The 23,325-nt window shown below is 44.1% G+C and overlaps 1 protein-coding gene across 11 annotated transcripts in view; it reads left to right on the top strand.

The window, feature by feature from the left end:
* The window catches only part of DOCK7 (dedicator of cytokinesis 7), an 864,306-nt gene that overhangs the window by 192,435 nt on the left and 648,546 nt on the right, over positions 1-23,325 (top strand). For all 11 annotated transcript variants that reach the window (XM_086953476.1, XM_086953469.1, XM_086953439.1 and 8 more), the window contains exon 7: positions 13,208-13,293. In XM_086953476.1, the coding sequence (XP_086809602.1) occupies positions 13,208-13,293 (86 nt within the window). The remainder of the gene's footprint in view (positions 1-13,207; positions 13,294-23,325) is intronic.

The following is a 23,325-nucleotide window of genomic DNA, read 5'->3' as shown; positions in this document are numbered from 1 at the left end:
AAACAGTTTCAATAATGTCCTACGGGTAGGGGGAAAAATGGAAAATAACTAATAAACAATAACATGAAAATTCTGGAAAAGCAGAGGAAAATAATACGGGCAAGAGTGCTTTATTAAAGAGGAAAGAATAGGAGATAGATAGACAGTCATCCACTATATATTTACCTAGGACAGGAATGAGGACTAACCCTGGCCACGGGTCAGCTTGGGAAAGGCGAGGACAAGGACCCTCAAGGATTTAGGATGCCAGTAGGCGAGCAGGTACAGCTCATGGACAGTCAGGACAGGATACCCCTCAGGAATTTGGATCAGGACTGGGCTCACCAAAGGGCACGACCAACACCTGCAGCTTCGGATGCAACGCCTGCGCTACTCCCTTTCTGCATGGAATCCGCCAATAACCCCGGTTGGGTTCTCGAATCTCCCAGCAAAGTGCTTCGCCAGCACTTGAGACTATTTCCACCCCTTGGAGTTTGTGGAAATTTCGGACAGAGTGCTCCGCAGCTCTCTGTATCAATCACCTATAGAGTTCGTAGGGTCGGTGACAGGTCAGCTACTCGGACAAGTCGGACAATTTCTCTAGCTAAAACTAGGCTAGTTATACCCTTTTCGGGTCCTAGACCACCCACAAATGTTGCAAGTGACAGGATCCCCAACATTGGATTGGTCAGGAGAGGTGGTTAGGTCATTGTCACCACCTAAAATTCTGGGTTCTCATAATTAATATTTATATTTCAGTACCCACCCCTTACATTCCCGTTCCCATGCCATAGGCAGCAAGGAATACAATAGGACACACAGTAAAGTATCAATTTGTTTCAAGTTCAGGTGCAGTTCGGCTCCTCTCGCTGGGTCATAGTTCAGGTTCTCATGAGCATCTCAGCTTCGGCAGCCAGCTGGCGGGGTTTTGCTTCTGCGCGGTTTGAATTGTCCCTCATCACATGACGGGGGTGCAAGGGGGTTCAAAGATGGAGCGACTCCCCACTCCCAGGCCCACAGATACGCGGTACATGAAAAGTAAGCGAAAACAAATTAGAAACACAGAAAAAATGAATACACTGTACACCATGAATAGCTGCACTACATCCCTTACTTTATAATATCTATAGCATTAGGATTTTAGGCAGAGATAGACAGCTGTGCAAAAGCAGCAAGAGCAAGCAGAGAGCATGTTTAAAGACAAGCGGCCATTTTAGCAGTAATGCGCATGAGCGAAAATATCCCTCCAGAACTGCGAGGGCTTCACATCACATGGATATGACCGACGCATGAGCAGACTGGATTTCTGCGAAGCAGCGATGCTGTAGTATGCAAGCCTCATTATGATTAATAGACACATAGGCAAGCATCTCTGGGACACCCGCGTGTACTGAAAAAGTGCGATATTAATGACAAACAGGATTGGTTAATACTATTACAGGTTAAACGAGGTTCTTGAATGTGAGCAAGGCGCTTTACGTGCGAATCCTTGCTCCATCAGGGTCGCCATTACCCGTTATTTTCTCCAGCCTTTCCTGCAGTACAGGATATTATATAAAGAGTAAAGAAGGGGTTCTTCCTTAATGCAGCAGGCTCAATAATTGAGTAAAGTGTAGATAAAGATACTTGCCATAATTCTTCCAGCTCATTGTCCAGCAAGTATCCACCCCATACCGAAAATGGAGCCCTCATCTTGACATTAGACGCTGTAAGTAGATGTTGATACTGCTGCGCCACTTCCTTTTTCTTAGACCGGCAGTCTTGAAGGTCCCTTTCCATTTGACTTGTTTGCATTCCTATCCAATCTTGGCTCTTCAGCCATGAGTTCACTTGATAGATTTTGAACCTAGAGATTCTCCCTCAGTCCTGTTACTCCAGTATTCCCAGGTTAGGAGCTGGCCCTTGTCTAACAACTGCTCCCATCTGCTTATCCTGCACTGTTTAAAGGGGGCCGAAATAATATCCAGCAAGCACTCCGTAGTACCTGGGGAGTCCCATATGGGAGACAACTTACTGTAATATACACTACCCAAAAGTGATCTGACCTCATACCAGATTTTTGCTTCTGCTTGAAGACATTTTAGTCTGACCTTCTTAAAGTATTTAGGCGCCCCAAACGTATAGGTAAAGCCCTCCTTGGAAAGACCCTAAAGCATTGCTCTGTACATGGCACCAATTAAGGTCTTGTCTGGGCCGAAAAGTAACACTCTATTATTCTTGAGCTGAAAGGCCCAGCAATAAAGTTGGAAGTCTGGAAGCCCCAAACCCCCCGCTCCAGCCTTTCTCCCTAATTTCTTCCAAGAGAGACATATACCTTTGTTGCCCCAAATAAAAGATGTAATTTTCCCCTGCAGGGCTTGAATGACATTTTTATCAAAGTTTAGGGGGATATTGTCGAAAGAAAAGTGACTTTAGGAACAGAAGAAGTATAATAAATCTTACCTAATGTAGCTAACAAAGACTTGCTCATACCAAAATGGTCTAAAACTGCCACAAGATACCTCCAATTAAAGTGATCAAACACTTTGGCTGCGTCCATGGTAACGACCTGAGGTTATAGCTAGGTCTTTTGAGCTTATCAGCAAGTGGTTCAGCTCCCTCAGGCTTCTCCCTGGCAAGAATCCTTTTTGGTCCTCATGCATTAGGTATCCCACTACTTTATTTAAATATGCTGCCAGGATACTGGTACAGACTTTATAATCACTATTGAGTAATGAAATTGGGCGATACAATTGGCACTGAAGGGGGTTCTTACCCGCTTTGGGATTATACTATTACTGCGTTGTCCCATGTTTCCGGGATGGGTGGTATACCTTTGATAAATATAGAGCTTGATCCAAGTTGTAATAATCCCGTCAGCATTTACAGCATTAAACTCTCTAGGAATCGTATTGGGACCAGCAACCTTGTCTCTTTTTGCTTTTTTATTTGCTGCCAGAATTTCACTACCTGTTATTTCCTGACACAGAAACTGTTATTGTTCATGTGATAGCTTAGGGAGGTTTTTCCCTTGTTACCATGCCTCTGTCTGCTTTGTGTGTTAAGAGGTCTTCTGTGTATAAATCTTGAAAATACTCATTAAAGGCTCGTTTTATATTGCAGGTCTCTTACACCATACTATCTGTGCTATCTATGATCTTCTTAATATAGTTCTGATTCCTTTTCAGCCTTGCTTTCCATGCCAGCAGTCTCCCACAGCATTCTCGATTCACTATATACCTGGCTCTGCCCGGGTGGGGGAACACGTGGTGAGGAGCATGGGGGAAAAAGCAGAAAAAATTTGAGTCCTCATGTCAAGGTAGAAGGGTAGCACCAAATAGGAGTAGCGATTGGAAAAAGGAAAAAAAATGGAGGAGAAATAAAATACAAAATGATGAGTATAAGCGATGAAGGTAATCTAAAAAAGAAAAGGGTTCTCTAAATACTTTTTGGAATGTTAATGGGCTGCAGGTAAAAAAAAGGCAACATATTTTACTGCAGTACCTGAAGGAACATAAATCACTAATAATCATGTTACAGGAAAACCACCTAAGAATGCAGGAATGTAGAGATTTATTGTTAAAGATAAAGTGGGTGGAGACTGTTGTAGTCCCTAATCAACCACAATGAACTAAAGGTATAGCCCTGATATATAAAATAAGATCTGGAGTAGGGCTGACAAAGTGTAAAGCGGATGCTGGGTTATAGCCGAGATTAATATACATCAAAGTCTGTGTACGCTAGTGAGCTGCTATGGCCGGAATATTGACGACCCCTCTCATTTGGCAAACCTTTTTCCAGTCTGGTAGATTTGAATGCACCTATTATCTTAGGGTGGGGGACTTTAACATTCTTTTAGACAATAACCTTGATAGATTCTCAGTACAGATTCAGATTAACTCCCCAAAGATGATAGCTTACTTAGTGGATATGCTGGAAAATTATAACCTATGCAATGTCTTTCGTAAAGTAAATGGGGACTGCAGGGACGACACCTACCATAATAGAAGGAACAGCCACTATTCCAGACTAGATTACTTTTTATGGACAGGAGAGAGGTGTAGAAAGTGGCATGGATTGAACATTTCACTATTCAGCTCTCAGATCACGCAGCTCTGCTGGTAAAAGTGGAATTGACAGATTCAACGGGGGAAAGGAGGTGGACAGTCAACAGAAGGATCTTACTTAGGGAAGGGATAGTGGCAAAGTTAGCTCTGGCAACCGAGGAGTTTTTCGCTTGGAATATGACATCAGCCCCCCATATTAGTTTGGGATGCATATAAGGCTTAGTTTAGGGGGATTCTGAAAAGTCTATTGATCAGTTTGGCCAGGGAAGAAAAAATGGAATTCTCTGGACTGGAGGAAAATATGGCAAAAATAGAAAAGCTAATAAAAATGGACATACTCGGCAGAGGAGAAAATAGGAAAAGAGGCAACCCTTGAGGAATTACAAATGAAATTTAGAATAGAGTCAGAAGAGAAGGTGTTGGAGCAGTGGGAAGATAAAAGTTGTCTTGTATATACCCTGCATTCAGTGGGCAGCCAGCGGCGAGAGATGTGGTCATTTTTCGGCCACGTAGATGAAGCGTTCTGCAGAGTGTAGGGCTGATTTCATGGATGGGATTTTGTGAGACCAGTCAAGAGAGAATTGAATTAGGCGATTCTGAAGAGCACTAGTGTTTGAGCGAGGGATTTCAGATCTTGCGATGGAATGTAATGGCGGATACACCAGAGAACGCACAGTTTATATAGCGTGTTTCTGGCCATGGTGCTGATTTGAGAGTGTAAATTTACTCTTTTGTTTAGGGTGACGCCTAGGAATTTGGCACTGGCATCAATGGTGGGTTTGCTGTTGACGATGTTAAGTGTTTCCATCTTGGATTGTATAAGAAATGTTTATTTTGCAGAAGAGATGAGGAGGAATTCAAATATGGAACGGTTCAGTTTTAAATCATTTTAAGTCATCCAGTCTTGAAAAAAGTTTAGAGTAACGGTGAGGCACGAGATGTCGTTTGGTGAGGAGACCTTTAGACACAGTTGGTGTCATCTGCATATTGATGATAGAAATTCCCTGCCTTTCTTGGTAGGTCTCTGGGAAGAAGACAGGGCTCCCGGGTAGTGTTGAGAAGCAAGTTTATTTAAGTACACCAATACAATAGAATTGTCTCATCCATATCAGCTGCTGGAGTCCAACTCACTTGCATCATTGTACCTTTTCCTACATTCTCCCTTAATGCTCTAAGTTATATCTCTAAACACCCCTGCCTGAATTCACAGACTAGATACCACACACCTCCCTCAAAATAACGTAAAACAAAAGCACAAAACTTATACACCATACTCTTATCAGAATCTAGGTTAACAACATACAGAGTACACACTTCAAAGCATTGAGCAATTGCAAGTTGAAAAGAAAATCATGTGGGCACCAACATATTGTTTCACCGCTCCTAGGCAAAGACCAACACATATCATTAAACAAAATCATCAAATGTGTGGAATCCAATGTTGTGTGCAAACTTCTCCTCAAAGCAGAGGAAACATGTTATGCACCCACAACACCATCCCAGTTTTTGATGTTATCAGCGACAACAGCCAAGCTGTTGCGACTATTACTCAATTTGACAGCATTGTGAAACAATTTGACCACTTCAAGAGGTGTAGAAAATGTAGAAGATATCCCTTTTTGGGAACATTTCTGCCTTCCCATATCTCCCGCTTTTGCCTTTGTTGACGAGACAGCATGTTTCCTATCAAAATAACATTTTTGCCACTCTAACTATGCATCTTGGGCCACCTCCCATTCACTTGAAACCGGGCACTTGCCTAAATCTCCACCTTGGACACATCATAGTGATAGGTTTCCAATCGCTGAACAACTCTAAATGCATCTTGTTTGTGACGGAATGATGAGTGAGGCGATATAAGTTCACTGTTTCAACAGTTTATGGCCTCCAGTCTCTGTTTTGAGATTTTGTCATTTGTATAGGTTGTTGGGTATTTGAACAGATGGAAGACATGTTTCAGTTGATTCTTGACTGAGTCAAGGAGGGATATAAAGTGATTTTATTTCTTAAAAAAGAAATGCCTTTTGTACAGCGATCTTGCATTTCTCAGATATGTAAGATTAGTGGTGGAGGGCGACTGTCTCTGCCTGTAGGAATCTGCTACTGTCAGCACCTTTTTTTTTTTTTACTGAAAAAAAGGATCACATGAACCTACTTATCATGTGTTCATTAACTTCCAGGCGTCTGCTGTGTCCTGAACAGTCTTTAGATCTTGAAGCCTTGTTAGCTGATTTTCCCTCCATCCTCTTTTTCCTTCAGATCTGTAGATTATGCCCAGCCTTCCACTTTGATCATTCTTGTTGTGATAAAGGTCCATTTTCTGCAGCTGTGCCACACCCCTGCACCATAGGTGCAGGATGATCCTGAGCACTCTTTGAACACGAGACATATGGAGACGACATTACCCAGGACCTCTCATGTGTAGAGGTCATCCTCACTATTCAAGTTGTTTGAGTAACTGGAGGACATGTAAAAGTGCCTACTCATAAAACCATTCTCCAGCAGCCCTCCTTAACTGTACAACCTGTTTAAGTTGGATTCAGTTACAGTTTCCTGGAAGGATAGTCAAGTGCTTAAAAGACAAGGGTTGCAAATGCTCTTTTAATCTCCATAGCCTTATGTTAATGTGGGTGTAAGTGGAGATTGAAGCCCTGGATTTATTCAGTCTCTCCTCGTTGTTGGGCCCCAAACCAATTGAAACAAGTGATTAAGCCACACTGGTAACTCTAGAGACTTGCCCTGGACAGGTGAGTGGTCTATGTTGCAGTTGCTGTCTGATCAGCAGGACCCATCTCTTGATTCCTTTTCCATCCTTGTGATACAGGCCAGCTCACACGCTTTGCAGATGGGATTACATAGCCTTATTGCAAGATATAGTGCCGTATAAGTATATCCCCCTGTGTTTGGGCAGGTCATTATTCTCATTCAAAACACATGATTACAGAGTACTTGGAGGGACTGAGAAGCACTAGCCTTCGCCTATCTAACCTCTTTCTGCACCCAACCACAGTACATCTGTTGAGAGACCACATATCACCAGGGATATGTGATCCTGCCTTACTCTCTGCTTATCCAGTTTCTAGAGAAGCAGGAGTCTGCACTAGTCTAGTTCAGAACAATAGTATTGCGGTTGCTTTAGATACCGCTCTTCTTCTTTTTGTCCCCTTCAGAAAAAGTGAGCTCAGTAGTCGACAAGTCATTCCAGTCTTCCCCATCAAACTAAGAGCAGCGGGCCCAGGAGTTGCTAATCCTTGGATGCTTTGAGTGTCGTGCCATGGATGTCTAGCCCAGTTCAGCAGTCTCCACTGCCTTTGGATCTCCCACCGATCAAGTGGAGCTCTCTCCAACCTGGGTGCAAGTCCTGAGAACCAGTGGCAGGCACCAGTCTTCCTGTCTCATTTAGTACCATAGGTGGCAATCGGTGGGTCCAAGTCTTACTTCTGATTTATGCTGCCTGGTCTTCAGAAAAGGATTACACTTCTGTGAATGTACTCTCAAGGTCTTATACCTGCAAGCGGTCCCGCTTGGGGGATCTAGATATCAAACTGGGGACAAGTACCCAAAGTTAGGTACAGCTGCATCTAGCCAGCTGTTACCATGACACCAAGGCCAATGCTTTGAGTGCTGTCCTCCGTGAGCCCCTCCTGGAGAATTTGGGCATTTATGCTCTGTTGAAAACAGCAACTCCTCCACTGGAGCTCGCCTTGGCTATTGTGCCTCAGTTTTTTAAACAGGCTCGATAGCTGGAGAGAATCATTTAGCGAGTCTGCAATCTTGAAATCCATTGAAAACAAGTTCTAGACTTTTAAACATTCGTTTTGGTCTCCAAGAACCCCTAAGCACAGTTCATTGTGGTGCAGGCTGTCTTTCAAGACACATGGCAAGACAATTTACAAACCCAGAGGTCTATCACAGAGTCAAGTCAGTACCAACATGCTCCTGGCCAGCTACAGGTTGCATTTGTGGCATATGTTTGTAGGATACACCTGCTTGCTCGGAGTCAATGTCCTGGAAGAGTACTTGCAAATTATAACCGTTGATTCCCAGAACCTCAGAGATACTGCCACCGGGACCATTAACTCTGGTCTTTCCCTGCATTAGCAATTGGGTCTGAAATATTCAGACCTCAATGGTAGTCATCTCCGTTCAATGGGAAAAGTACATTCAATCACTTGATGGGTGAGATCCTCCAGAATGACAAAATGCTTTTATGCAGTGGTACAGCTAAGACCACCTACCTTTCCGGCTGGCAAAGGGCCCTCTAGTCTTTGAAATCAAGTGTTGCTTTTTTGCCTCAAAGTACAAGCTAAAGCCTGCTCTTCCTCTAGAAGCAACCCACAGTTAGAGGGAACAACAAACCTGGGTCAAGAAGGCCCCTAGGGACCAGCCGCTCTCTCTGGTCCATCTCAGTAAGCACTCTCCACACCATTTAGGAAAGCTTTCTCTCCATTACTTTTATTGGACTGGACATGGAGAACCCTTGACATTTAGTTCTTCCCATTGGAAAGGAACATCTATTCACCCTTCCACGCCCACTCCTACTCCAGTTGACTTTCATTTAACTTTTGCAGGATGTCAAGAGGCGTCTCCTTGTAGGAGCAATAGAGCCTCTAAAATGTTGGCCTGGATATTAGTCCCACTACTTCCCTATAAGGAAAAATGGTGGAGAAGTCTGCCCAATCTGGGAACTACTAATTCAGTTCTCCCTCCTGACTTTGTCAGATCTAGGCAGTTAACACAATGACAGGAGGTGCTGGTCGAATCTTCATCATGCATGCTTTCATATACTTGTCCTACAGGAATATCGGAAGATCTTCAGTTTGAATCGAGAAAAAAACGCATTACCACTTCAGAACAAAGACTTTTGATCTCAATAACACACTCCATGATCTTCATGAGTTGTGGTCCTGGTAATGGCCTCCCTGCAGCAGGAGGTCTGAGCACTACCAAGGCAGGATGCATAGTCTGGGCTAACATTGACCCTTTGAGTCTTGAGTTCTCAATGAACTTACCTAAATACTCCATCCAATAGGACTCAGTTCATAGGGTTAGTTGTGTAGTCCAGGCTGGCAAAGGTCTTCCTTCTTCTTGAGAAGGTAATGGCCATCTACTAGATGATGAATCACTTCATGAACATCAAGACCATATTGGGTCAGTGTTGTCAAAGAGTCCTATGACCTCAGATATTCTGCGGAGGGGAATTCTGTGCCAAACTCCACATGCATTCCCTGCAACTTCATGCAGTGACATGCTAGAATGATAGATTGGAGAACTTATCCAAACTCATCCCACTATCCTGCAATCCTTGGTGTTAGCTTTGAGATGGTGGGCTTATGCTCCCAAAATTTGGTTAGGCGGCCCCTTTCATATGCCAAATCTACAGCGAGTGATCATTACCCGCTCATCAGAGTACAGTTGGCAGCACATTGCAGGGATGTCTCCATTCGTGACTTGGGGAAACAAATCAAATTTGTCCCTGCTCATGTGTGTTTTTGAGCTAATTATAATCCAGTATGGAAAAGCTACCTTCTAGGGGTAAGATACAAAGTGGCCCTGCATGCAGCTGATAGACACCCACTATGGGGTTCAGCAGTGCCACCACAGGTAGCATTATATGGCATATCTATTCACAAGTAGAGCAACTTTCAGGGCCTGGAAAGTACCAACCATTGATTCCTTTGTCACTCCCCATACCACCAGGTGCAATCAATTAGCTTCATGGATGGGCAGAGAACCATTATGCCTTATGCGCAATCTTCGTTCAACTACATCAGCGAACTTTGCGGTACCTAGGTACAAACGGGCTAGAATGGGCGGGAGATCCTTTTCATACCTGGGTCCAACTCTTTGGAACACACTGCCCATTCAAATACGCAAAGAAGAAAATTACAGGAGCTTCAGGAAAAGCGTAAAAACCTGGTTGTTCGACAAATAATTGCCTTCGGATCTGCTCTCTCTCTAGTTGCCCTGTGTTTTGCTAATTCGGCGCCGGGAAACCCTTTGTGGGTAGCTGTGCGCCTTACAAATGCTATAAAATAAAAATAAATAAATAAATAAATTAGAAAGCCTAATGTGTGATTGTAGGAGATGTTCACATACGTCTTTCCTCTGACAACACTAGTTGGTGTGTCTGTGATCAGGGACACACCTAGTTATTTAGTAATTCCATTTACTCCAACTTGTCTCCCCAAGTCTGGTTCGCTGACCTGGTTCATCCACGTACAAATGCCACACTGGCCTTGCAGAGAAGAGAGCTCTTGTCCATGAAAGGAGGGACAGTGCTGCACCTGCTATTATAGCTGACCTGCGCACTTGGCTCCCAAGAAGTTAGGCTTTAGCACAACTAGGTCTCTTTGTAGATTACCTAGCTAACCTCGTAGCTGCTCAGGGACAAAGCAAATGTTTTAGTTTCTCCCATTGGGAACTGAAAAGCCACTGCCCCGCTCAGTAGATGTCATGTCTCTTTTGTATCAGTTGGGGGAGACAGTTCTTTGTTAGGGGACACCTGCACAACTTACATGGTAGCTATTAGGGCATACCGAAACAGGCCTAGGAAGCTTTTTAGTGCAGTTAGTGAGTCCATAAAAAGACATACAGTATGCCTGATATATCTGTTCACTCCCATCAGGAACTCAAAGTCTCATGAGACCCTAACTTTGGTCTGGCCAGGCAATTTTAATATTTTTGGGTATTCACAAAAGACTTCCCTCTCTGCCAATAGAGAGCGCAGAAAAAGCTGTCCTGAATGGGTGAGGGTACGTCCTCCAGGGTGATATAATTGGGGACTTCACCATAAGATGGGATATATATATATATATATATATATATATATATATATATATATATATATATATATATATATATATATATATATGTTAAAGTAGCTTCAGGGTACACTTTTAGATAGAATTGTAATTGATGCAAATATTTTAATGTGACATTTTTCTACTTTATATAGGTAATAAATGTAAATAATTTGGATATATCTATTTATATTTACACACACCACACCCACATTTATCATGCTCACTATGCATTTATTACACAGATGCCCTGGGGCTTTGGTGACAGAAATAAAAACACCAGAAAATGCATGCTGCTTCCGCAAGATTAGTCCGATTTTAGAAGCTTATCCTGGACCTCTTGTCACACTTAGTATGATGGGAAAATGCCACGTGTTTTAGTAAACTTATTGTTTGCAAACATTAAACTAATGTCTCCTGACAATAAATGTAAAAATATTTTCAGTGTATCTACACTTTTAAAATGATCAGGTTAACACTGTCCAGTAAATGTAAAATAGGGCATGACGCTCTGCAGACAAGTACAACCAATCAGATATTTTCTTTTAAAAGCAGTTCTAAAAGACGTTCAAAACTTTAGCCCTCTTTGTATGATTTGTTATCATGTCTTTTTTTCCCTAAAGTTTCTTTACGAGCTGAGCTGACATCTTCGACTGTTCGACCTGTCTAGTTCGTCTATGAATTTAAGTTGACTTGAGAGAAACGCGTGAAAGACTCCACTGCCTATTCATAGCATTTATACTAATGAAATAGACTAAAGATCAATTTGTACTGATATTAGAGATTTTTGAGAGTAGGTTGAGTATATCATAACCTGTTCAAAGAGTACCCTAGAGCCCTATTGAGAGATAGCTCTGCGTACTTTGGGGCATATGTATCAATCCCATTCGCAAATGGCCCGATTCTCAGAATTGGCCCGTTTGCGAACGGGGAAAAGGACTTTTGGGATGTATCAACTCAAAAGGCCCTGGCAAAATAGGGAATCGCAAAATTTGCTATTCCCTATTTTGCAAATGCATTTAAGGAATCGCAAATTGCAATTCCTTACATGCAATGTAGGAAGCACCTAAGTTGTGCGATTTTAGCTTAAGGAATCGCAAATTACTACCAACTTCAGGTTGGTGGTAATTTGCGATTTCTTTGAAAAATTCACTTTTTTGCATTTTTGAAAGTGATATGTATGTGCGCCACATGTGCACACATGCACGTTTCAGGGGTGCAACACGGTGTATTTTAGGCACCCTTGCAATTGCTTGCGCAATTTGCAAGTACCTATTGGGTACTCACAAATTGCGCACGCAATTGCCATTCATTCCTATGGTCCTCTTGGCCCGAAGAAATCAATGGGAAGCCATTCCTTAATTGCAAATCGCAGTTTCTGAGTCGCAATTCAGGAATGTCAGGGAATCACAAAATATTTGCAAATTTTTAATGACATCTCGTTTTGCGATTCTAAAATAGCAATTCTCAAAAAATCACTATTTGAGAATCGCAAAACCATTGTTTGACATTTATGCCCCCATGTCTTGAATTGAATTATTTTTCCTACTATTATTATTGTAAGCTTCCCGATATAGAGGCTACTCTATGTATCTCAGCCCAAGGAAATTCGTACTGATGCATGTTGTACTAAGCAGCAGGTTTACTGTGTTTACGTAGGAAAAAGTTAGGTGACTCGTACTGTCATAGCTGCCATCCTCAAAACATAGAAAATGTAAAGGAAAAACGTATTTATTGTGTGAAGGTGCTGCAACCAGGTGTTCCCTTGTTTTTCCTCCTCTTCCTGCAAGCTAAATGTTGACCCCTAACTCCCTCCCCTTGATGCTCCCTGTCTTCAAAGCGCAGTCATTTGACTGTGACTCTAATGGTGCTCCCTGCCTTGCTCCCTATCCCTTTTCCCCGTTTATTTTTATTATTTTATTTTTGTTTATTTCTTTTTATTATGAAGGCCCAGCAGCTGCAACATTTTTTCCCCACACTTCAGTTTACCATTCTAACATGGCTGACCCCCATGTTAAAACAGTAAATTTAAAATGGCTGCAGTGTGGCATGCTCCTGCAGCATCACGATTCTAGTGTGTGCCCATGACGGGCACGCCTCAGCATGTGTGTACATGCACCACAACATATGCATGCACGCTTGTCATGCTGCACCTGCGTTCATTGGTGGGCATCTTGACAAGGGGTTTCTTATTTAGAAAGCCCATTGCAAGATTTTCTGCCATGGGTGCAAAAGCATTGTCAAAGGAAGGGCTCAGCCTTTTAGAGTAAGAGACCGGTTTTATTTGCTAGCGCTTGTTTTAACTATTTTAATTATGTGGGTGTTGCATATAACAGTAGATGAAAACGTGTATTAATTGCAGTTTGTGTGTGATTACAGGAGGAGCCAATCGAGCGACTTTGTGTTCCTGAAATACCAAAAGAACATTTTGGTCAGAGACTACTGGTGAAATGTTTAACCCTTAAGTAAGTTTTGATAGTATTATTTCTTTCAGTCAAGTCTACATTTGAAATTGTTGCCTGTAAAACAATGTACGCTGCCTACAGGTATTCAAATTGGCTTATCAGTTTTAAATGATACTGAACTGAATTAAAGGAACAATTTTGATTGGTTGGTTTGCGGCTAGTCAAGTTGACTGAAACAGCAGTTTTAATTTGTCAAGCTAGTTCTTTCAGTGTCAGGGACTAATATGGCAGTGTGTGCTTTTTGAGACTAAAAACATACTTTTGCGTTTAGACTTTTTGTTTATATTGGTGAAGGCTTGGTAGGTCCTCCAAGTATACATTTCACAAAAACCATGCCATAACAAAACAAGCTTTAACAAAGTTAAAGGATTGGCAGCCAACGCCAGAACTATTGGCTTTTCCAAACCTTCTTCTTTTTTTGTTTTCTAAAATACTTTCGGATTTACAGATTTTTCTAAGGGAGACTAAAACATATTGTTGTACTTCAAGGTCTGCAACAGTACCTAGGATCAATATTTTTTCTTACAAACAAATTATGCGTGTGTGTGAGAAATGGTGTTCCAGGTAATCACAAACTGGATGCAAAGGTAGCAAATATTTGTGCCAGGGACCATGCAATGCATGTCTGATACAATGTACCAAAGTGAATAACTGCCCAAACAGAATCAAATGCCAAGAGGATTACCTTCAATTTTAATTCCTTTACTAGTAGCAGTTTTTGTTCCAACTGCTTTTCCTCCTTTCTCCTTCTCCTGCTCTCTTCTCTTCCCTCCCCACTTGTCCCCCTCTCCACCCCATCTCTTCTCTTCTCTCCCCTTCCCTCCTGTGTGCACCGGAGCCAAGCTTTGCTCAGCCCTCCAGCCAAAGGGAGCACATTTTTTTCAAAGCAGTAGAAAGTTGCAAGACAAATTAAACAATTGGTAGGCCGAGCAAGGGGCATATAAGTAGAAGTAACAAATAAAGTCCAAATTCAAGCCACAGACCTTGCCAGGTAAGGTCTGTGGCTTGAAGGCACTTTGTTAAGAAGATGGATGTAACTGAAAAATAAAGTTCAGGCTTGAAATAAAACAAGAAGAATACACCCAGCACTGACATTTGGACTTTATTTCTTACTTCTACTTATATGGTCCTTGCTCGTGATACCAATTGTTTAATTTGTATTTTGTGGCTTCTTGCCTACAGTTTACGACGTGAGGTGGTTGTTGTATGGTGACCCTTGAGCATCGGCATCTACCAGAATATCTATTGCAACTTCTGTTATCACTTATCACTTCCCTGCGCGGTTCTCCCCACCACCTGTCCTGTTTTAGCTAAAGTTGCAAGACACTTGGCTGTCCACTCCATTCTAGTTTGCAAACCAACACAACCGCATTACACCCAGTAGGCCCATGGAGCACCAAATGAACAATGAGATAATCACTCAGATAGCCAATTGCCTTAAAACTTTATTTCTGATTTATCACACATCCCACATTCCTCTACATTGCAGACCGGGAGATAAAGCCTACAACCTACACATGTTCAGACTATACAGACCACCATACATACCCTTTGCCACACCCTTACCAGTAAGTCACTAATCTGACCTTTCATTGCCGACTGTTATTGACAGAAGACTCACCTAAAGGAAAGGTGGGTGTTCGCAGAGGAGGGTTGCAGCTCAGGCCACTGAGGCAAATGACCAAGCATACCAACCTTGACTACCATGTAAATATTTCCATAGCAGCCATATTGGTTATGAAAATGCAGCTGTACTGAGTCGTTCATGAAGAAATCACCCATGACATGGTATGATCAAGGAAGCAGATACCCATAGTACTATTGGCAGTAAGAGGTCTGGTTCTGCAAAAAGAACATTCAAGTACCTTGCAAAGTGCTCCAGTGAGTAACCATTTACATCTGCGTCATTAAAATGCCTGACTGTAGTCAGCCAAGACTTTACCAAGTCAGTATGTTGAAGGCATAGTATAATTATACTATTCTGGACCTTACAGTGTGTCTTTCTGCAGATGCTGCATAGAGTATCATCCCTATAGTGGATTTTCTGGATGAGAGAAAGCAGGTTTCGTTTCACTGGTTAGCAACCAGGCATTGGGCAAAAACATTTTTACTGTCTTCTGCTCAATATTTACATTTCCTAGTCATGGTGCCTGTTCATCCAAGTTCCAGGTGCAGATGCACGTTCCAATACACTATACTGTTTGAAACCTCTGGAAGCTTTTCTGAAACGTATATTCAGGAGGAGGTATAGGAAACTGGAGTAGTGCCGATATTATGGAAGTGTTGGTCTCTCTCATGATCCCCAACTCCAAACATAACACACCCACCTGTTTTTGTATGGCTATCATTGGCTAAATGCTGTCATATAAAATCTTATTTCCACCGTATGTATCATACTTACGAATAGATGGACATACTTCCTTCCTTGGAGATCTTAACCTCTGTTGAAACGATACCGACAACCCCACTATCACCTCCTCACCAGTCTTCTCGAGATCAATGACCTCATACAACTATGTCAGTCTTCAACCCACACCAAAGGAGCCATCCTAGACACATTCATTGCCAATAAGGACCTGGCTTCCTTGTCCAATATCGTACCCATCAACTGGTCTGACCATCATCTCTTACTGTTCACCATCAGTCCCCCCCCCACCAAAATCATAAAACCTATGAAATTGACCAGAAATCTTAACCTTATCCCCCCTGCAGTACTAGAGTCCAAACTCCATGCTCAACTTCTCCTCATCCTTCCCTCACAAAACACAAATGAGCTTACTGAACACTTTAATAAAGCAATCACAGATACCCTTGACCAATTGGCCCAGCTGAAACTAAAAAATCAAAGAATTATCCCGTCCAAATCTTGGTTTAACTCCTAGCTTAACAAAGAAAGATGTACACTTAGACTGACGTAAAGAAATTGGAGACAGCATCCCTCTTTCTCACATCTGGCTCTCCTCAGACTAGCTAGATCATCCTACAAGAAACACATTTTTAACGAAAAGGCATCCTTCTTCTGATCTCAACTCGATTGGACCAAAAACAGACCCAGAGAATTGTTCAACGTTGTTCATAACCAAACATCCGCCGCACCACCTATACCGTTGGCTTCGACGTCCAGATGTGAAGAAATTGCTCACTTTTTCTCGTATAAAATCGCGAAGATAGAATAATCCTTCCTCTCAACTCTGATCCCTACCACACCCCAAATCACGCCTGACATCTCCTCTATAACTCTCTCCACATTCTCCACAACCCCTGATCACACTAATCACACTTCTTCCCAGCTTACTACTTTTCCCCACCCTCACCTTTCCTTACACACACCCTCTATAAACCCCCCCATAATCTCTCCCCGCACTTACCCATAATCACTCCTCGCACTTACCCATAATCACTCTTCTTGAAACCAATCACCCTAATTCAAAAAACAATGCCTCTTGGCATAATTTCCACCCTGTAACTGAACGTGATTTTAAAAAAATCATTTGTAAACTTAAACCGTCCTCCCCCACCAAAGACCCCCTTGTAGGAGGGTAGGATCTGCTTCCTATGGTTACCCCCACTTTTTGCTGTGTTTCACTGGTTTATCGACTTTAGTCTGGCTGTGGCCCTGCTAATCAGGACCACAGCCTGGCTGTTCTCTCTCTAAATTGGTTACCTGTACATTAGGTACACTCCAGATTGGTTACTGGGTTACCCTTGTGAGTCCCTAATATATGGTACCTTAGGTACCAAGGGGATAGGTACCCCAGAGGCCTACCAGGGGCTGAAGCATGCATTATGCCACCATGGGAAGCCTTCCAAAATGGCACCACAGGTCTGCTCTTGCAGCCTGGGTAAGGTGGTGTAAGCACCCCTTGCTTAGATATAGTATACCCATATCTACCTATATATATAGACACATATTAACCTATAAGTCACTCCTATGGCAGGCCTTGACAATCCTGAAGGCAGAGTGCATGGTTTTGTGTGAGAGGGTGCCCTAGCATGTGCTGAGCTCCTCTGCAGCTTTCGGAATCCCTTCCTTATAGTTGTTCTATGATATAGCCATACCATATACTCTTAAGTGCATTATAATCCTCGTGGTTAATGCTAATTTTGGAATGGTTTTATCAAAACATGTCGTGTTTGGTGTCAAACACTTTGGAATCCTAACTTCCCGTGGCAATTCTGGCGGTGGGGCAGAATTCCACCCTTTTAGAGGGAGAAGACATGTACACATTTACTTACCCTGTAAATGTTTAAAAGCGCCTCAGCATCACAAAATGGATGCTGCTGCCACAGACATGAGACTGACCTCCTGCTGCTGGACGAAACTCCGGCAGAGGAGGGCTGGACAATAGGTTTCCTGTCCAGAGAGGTGCCAGCACCTCCCCAGACAGGTTTTAGTGTTTTGGGGCAGGGTGGATTGCATTCAGTGAATGCTTTTCAGACAGTGCCAGGGGCACACAAAGTGTCCTTGTGTTTTTCCCAGTTCAAGCCGGTTGCTGGGGCACTCAGTCCCAGCTCTGGCGACAAACTGGACAAAGGGGAAGGGGTGTAACCACCCCCTCCCCAGGTCCTCCCATAGGTGGGACCCTAGAGTTAGTCCAACCCCTAAACTTGGTATAAGTATAGGAACCCAGTCACTAGATTACCCTGGGCGAAACTCTGAAACATAAATCTTGGACATTCCATATCGGCTGGAAAACAGAAGAAATCTTCCCCCTGTTCAAACAGGCACAAAAGAAGCATCTTGCCGGTCTGCCTTTCTTAGGCTCCCGCCTGAAGAATCAGCGACACAGGACACAGACTTCCAGACATCTCTGAGGCAGACACAAGATCCCAGCAAAGCTGAGACGCGCACCCGACACGAAAGACGTGGTACCGGAACTCCTGGACATCCTGCAATTTTGCAACTGCACCTACTTCCCGAAGTTGTGCATTGGGCTATTTGTAGCCCCAGCCCGAGCACCTTTTGCACCGAAACTTAGAGGCCTACACTCCACGAGTGTCTGTGGGCCCATTCCCTGCATTTCAGCTCGGGCGCCTTCGCGATCCCTAGTCGGTTGACTTGTGGGTCCCCACAAAGGACAATCCTTTTTCTTTGGCTTTCCTGGTTGCTCCAGAAGTGCCCTGACTCCCCTCCAAAGGGTGAGTCCCTCAGACCTTGCCGGTCTGCTCCGAAGCCAATCTTGTCATCTTGCGTGGGTTGCTGTTGCCAAGGCTTGTTGGGTCCAATCCGGATACTGACACTGCAGCACTCGACATCCGACGTGGGACAGCTCAAATCCAGCTCCTGGTCGTCGTCGACACCTCCTGGACCTCGTGGCTGAAGAGTCAAGCTTCACCTACTTCCCTTGAAAGCACCTGACATCGGCTGGCATCTTCCTGTCGCCATCCTGGTCACTTGCTAGTGACCCAGACACTGTTCCCTCTGCTTTTAGGTACTTCATATCTCCAATACACCCTTGGATCCAACCAGACACTCTTCTCCTGGTCGCCTGCAGCACTTCTTTTCAGCTCTCAATAGGAAACGACGACGAAACCCGACACGAAAAGACATCTATGCACCCGGCTTCCCTGGGTGAGGTAACACGAGTACTTCGATGCTCCCATGGGTCTTGACTCTCGAAGTGTCCAGTACTGAAAGGGTTTTACCATAGTCCACTCCTAAGTGTCCCTAATCTTTAACTTTAACTTTCGCTATAGAAGTCAATGGTAATTTGCGGCTGTGTTTCGACACTGCATGCGTCCCCCGTGGGTCTCCTGCGTCCCTACCTTGGGTGGTTCCTGGTTGCCCCAGCGGTTCTACAGGCCCTACGCCTAGCTTCTTTCCCTCAAGTGGTTCTTATACCACTATTTTAGTATATTGTTTGTTAGGCCCCTAGGGCAAAACGTATACTGTGCTAATTTGCTCTGTGCTATTTAAGGTCTTGTATTACACTTTTGCCTCTCGCCTCATAAAGAGACTAGAGGGGTTGTGTTTAGAATAAATACATATATATATATATATATATATATATATATATATATATATATATATATATATATATATCTGGTGTGGTGCTCTTTCATTTGATAATTTAAGAGATTATAGACTGATAAAACAAGCTGCTTTACATTCCTTCAAGACTTCACCTGAAGGCTGCTTTCCACAGCTACTACTAGGATAGCTTTCTTTAAAGGTTGTCTAAACCTACCATCAATAAGGGTTGTTTGGACGGGTGCAAGGTGCCCACTAGAATAGTGGACATCATATCCCAGGCTAACTTCTCACACCCCTCCCCTCCAACCTAGTCCAAGACCTAAAAAATATCATTACCCCATATTGGACCTCTATCATCAATACCTCCCTTGCCTCTGGTTTTTTCCCCTCCTCCCTTCAACTTGACAAATCACCCCCATTCTTAAAAACCCTACAGCCAATCCAATGACCTTAATAATCTCTGCCCCATCTCTAACCTCCCCCTCCTTTCCAAAGCCCTTTAAAAATGTGTCCTACTCCAATAAGATAAACACATTGAAAAATTCAACTTACTGAACCCCCTAAAGTCTGGCTTTAGGGAAGACTGCAGCACCGAAACTGCTACGACATACACCACTCCCTCGACAATGGTGAGACCTGCCTACTAATCCTACTTGATCTCTCCGCTGCATTTGATACGGTCAACCACGCGGCTCTGCTTAATGTTCTCAGAGATCGTTTCGGCCTCAATGGCACGACACATAAATGGTTTGTCTCCTACCTCCAACACCTATCACAGCAAATTAAAATTCACAACTGCCTATCAAACCCCACTCCGGTCTCCCTTGGAGTTCTCAGAGGATCTATTCTCTCTCCCTCTCTCTTTAACCTTTTCATGGAACCCCTCACCTTGATTCTTAAACAAGCTGGGATCAACTACCACCTGATGATTCCCAACTCTGCCATAAGATCAAAGCCCACGCTGACATCTTACACCTGAACAACACTATCACCGAGATTCAATCCTGGTTCCAATTAAATCATCTCAAACTTAACCCCCAAAAAACTGAAATCATTCTCTACTCCCCTAAAAACAACAACCTCACCATTCAAACCTGGATTTCTGACCTCAATGCCCTCAACTGCTTCCTATCCAACTCAGTAAAATCCAGGGTATCTCCCTCGATAATAGCCTAACCCTCAATGTGCACATCAAAACCTCTACTAAAGGAGCCCTCTTCACTCTCTGTCATCTAAAGAAAATTAAGCCACTTTATCCCAACTGAAGACTTTAAACTAGTTGTCCAATCTCTTGTCCTGTTGTGTATTGATTACTACAACGCCATTCTTACCGGAATCCCCAAGATCCATCTTGCTTCACTCAAATCTAAACCCTTAAATGGCTCCCCATTGAAGGCAGGTCCGCATACAATACCTCTTGCATTACACACAAAGTCCTCCACCAAAATACTCCGGCATGCCTCGCCAATAAAACCTGCAAAGGAGGCAGCACACGACCCTTAAGCACAAACACTCTCCTCCTAGTCCCACCCCTACAAAAAAAGAAATCCAATAAGTCCCGCACCTTTTCCGGCAATGCCCCAATTATCTGGAATGCCCTCCCAAAAGACCTACGATGTAATACCTCCTACTCCAGCTTCAAAAAAGAATTCAAATGCACCTCCTCAATTCATTTTTGGGTGTCTAACCTGTGCCATGGTCCAATGCCTTTTCATCTCCCTCTTCCCCTTCCAGTTTTCCTGGCCCCCCCCCTTCATTTCTACAGTTCTCTTTCCTCCCCCGCCCCATTCCCTTTTACACTACCATCTTTTCCTACCAAAGTTTCCTCCTTTGCCTCCCTCCTCCCTTTTGCTCGTCTAACCCCCCCCCCGCTGCCCTCTTGCCTTTCCCCTTCTCATACCACCATTCGAATTCTGATCTTCCACTTCCTGGTTTTACTGGTGTATATTGCCCTCGCTCTCTCTATAGGTTTTTTAGGTCTCGCATGCGCATCGAGCTTGCGAGACTATGGGGGCTTAACCACTCTTTAACTAACTTGCAAGGAATCGTGGCGATTCCTTGCAGTGCCCGTGACTTTTAAGCTCAATGCGCATGCGCATTGAGCTTAAAAGCGCGTGCACATCAGTTCCCTCATCCGCACGTCGCATTTCTCCTCCCCCCTCGCCCCCTCCCCTGCCCGCCGTGTCGCATTTCTCCTCCCCCCTCCCCTTATCTGCCTTCCCTCCGTCTTGTTTGTGTGGCATTTCTCCTCCCCCCTCGCCCCCTCCCCTGCCCGCCGTGTCGCATTTCTCCTCCCCCCTCCCCTTATCTTCCTTCCCTCCGTCTTGTTAACAGTTTGATACCATAACACGGATTCATTTCGCCACGCAGCTTGCATGATTGCAAACGGCCATTCTTTCAATGTGGTAAAAAAATGTAAACATATTTTTTCTCTTTTCTGTTGCTGGTTAAAGGTTTAAAACAAATCGTATGACGTGTTCCCAAAATGAAATAAAAAATAAAAAAACACCCGCACTAAAAGCCTCTCTTATTTGTGCACTAGTGAATGCTAGAATCCCCCCTTGTTCCTGCATACATGTGGCAATCTGATCCCCCTCCCCTCCCCCAGCCGATCTGCTCTCTCCAAGCATTGACAGCCTACAGACGGGTCAGGCCAGACGATCACTAAGAGGCTGGAGAATCCCGGACCGAACTAGTTTCAATTTACAGAGCAAACAACTTTTTTTTTTACGGCAATTGCTTTGCCAGAGGCTGTTGCCCATTATTTAATAAATTCATTAGATTTTTCCAACACTCTTAGCAATATCTAGGTGAACTTGCACGTTATCGCTTCAGCAAATTGCTCATGAAAATCAATAAAACGACTTGTAAATAAATATACATTAGTGCATGTTTTTTTGGGGCAAATAAAACCGCGCCATGTCGACAGCAGCGTCTGTCTTCAGCACTGAGGGCCATGCTGTTAGTACACGTACTGAGTATCCCCTGAGAATAAACCTCACTTCCTGTAATGGACAATGTTATTTTGCACTGAGACTGCAGATGGCTTGTTGGTGAGGGAAAGAGGGTTTGCTTTCACTTTACATGAACCTGTGTGTGTAAAGCCGGCCTAGGCATTAATAAACCATCACGTGCCCCATCTATACCCAGGACCACTGGAATTATGCCATTTTGAAGCCGTGGCAGTTCCCGCGTTACTTTGGGCTTGCCGTATTTACCACATAATCGGTCATCTGCTATCTAATGCGGCGATTTCAGACAAAAAGTGTGGATCAAAAGTAACAAAAAAAAATTGCAACACCCTCACTCACCCTCACTCACCCTCACCCTCACTCACCCTCACTCACCCTCACCCTCACTCACCCTCACCCTCACTCACCCTCACCCTCACCCTCACTCACCCTCACCCTCACTCACCCTCACCCACCCTCAACCCCTCATCCTCACTCACCCTCACTCACCCTCAACCCCTCACCCTCCCTCACCCTCAACCCCTCACCCTCACCCTCACTCACCCTCACCCTCACTCACCCTCACTCACCCTCACCCTCACTCACCCTCAACTCCTCACCCTCACTCACCCTCAACCCCTCACCCTCACTCACCCTCACCCTCACCCACCCTCACCCTCACTCACCCTCAACCCCTCACCCTCACTCGCCCTCACTCGCCCTCACTCGCCCTCACTCGCCCTCACTCGCCCTCACTCGCCCTCACTCGCCCTCACTCACCCTCACTCACCCTCACCCTCACCCTTACTCACCCTCACTCACCCTCTTCCTCACTCACCCTCAACCCCTCACCCTCACTCACCCTCACCCTCACTCACCCTCAACCCCTCACCCTCACTCACCCTCAACCCCTCACCCTCACCCTCACTCACCCTCAACCCCTCACCCTCAACCCCTCACTCACCCTCACTCTCACTCACCCTCACTCACCCTCAACCCCTCAGCCTCACCCTCACTCACCCTCACTCACCCTCACCCTCACTCACCCTCAACCCCTCACCCTCACTCACCCTCACTCACCCTCAACCCCTCACCCTCACTCACCCT

This window comes from Lissotriton vulgaris, chromosome 1_1, assembly GCF_964263255.1.
Source record: "Lissotriton vulgaris chromosome 1_1, aLisVul1.2, whole genome shotgun sequence".
NCBI lineage: Eukaryota > Metazoa > Chordata > Amphibia > Caudata > Salamandridae > Lissotriton > Lissotriton vulgaris.
The sequence above is the reverse complement of the archived record's forward strand: the minus strand, read 5'-3'. Positions and strand labels throughout refer to the sequence as shown.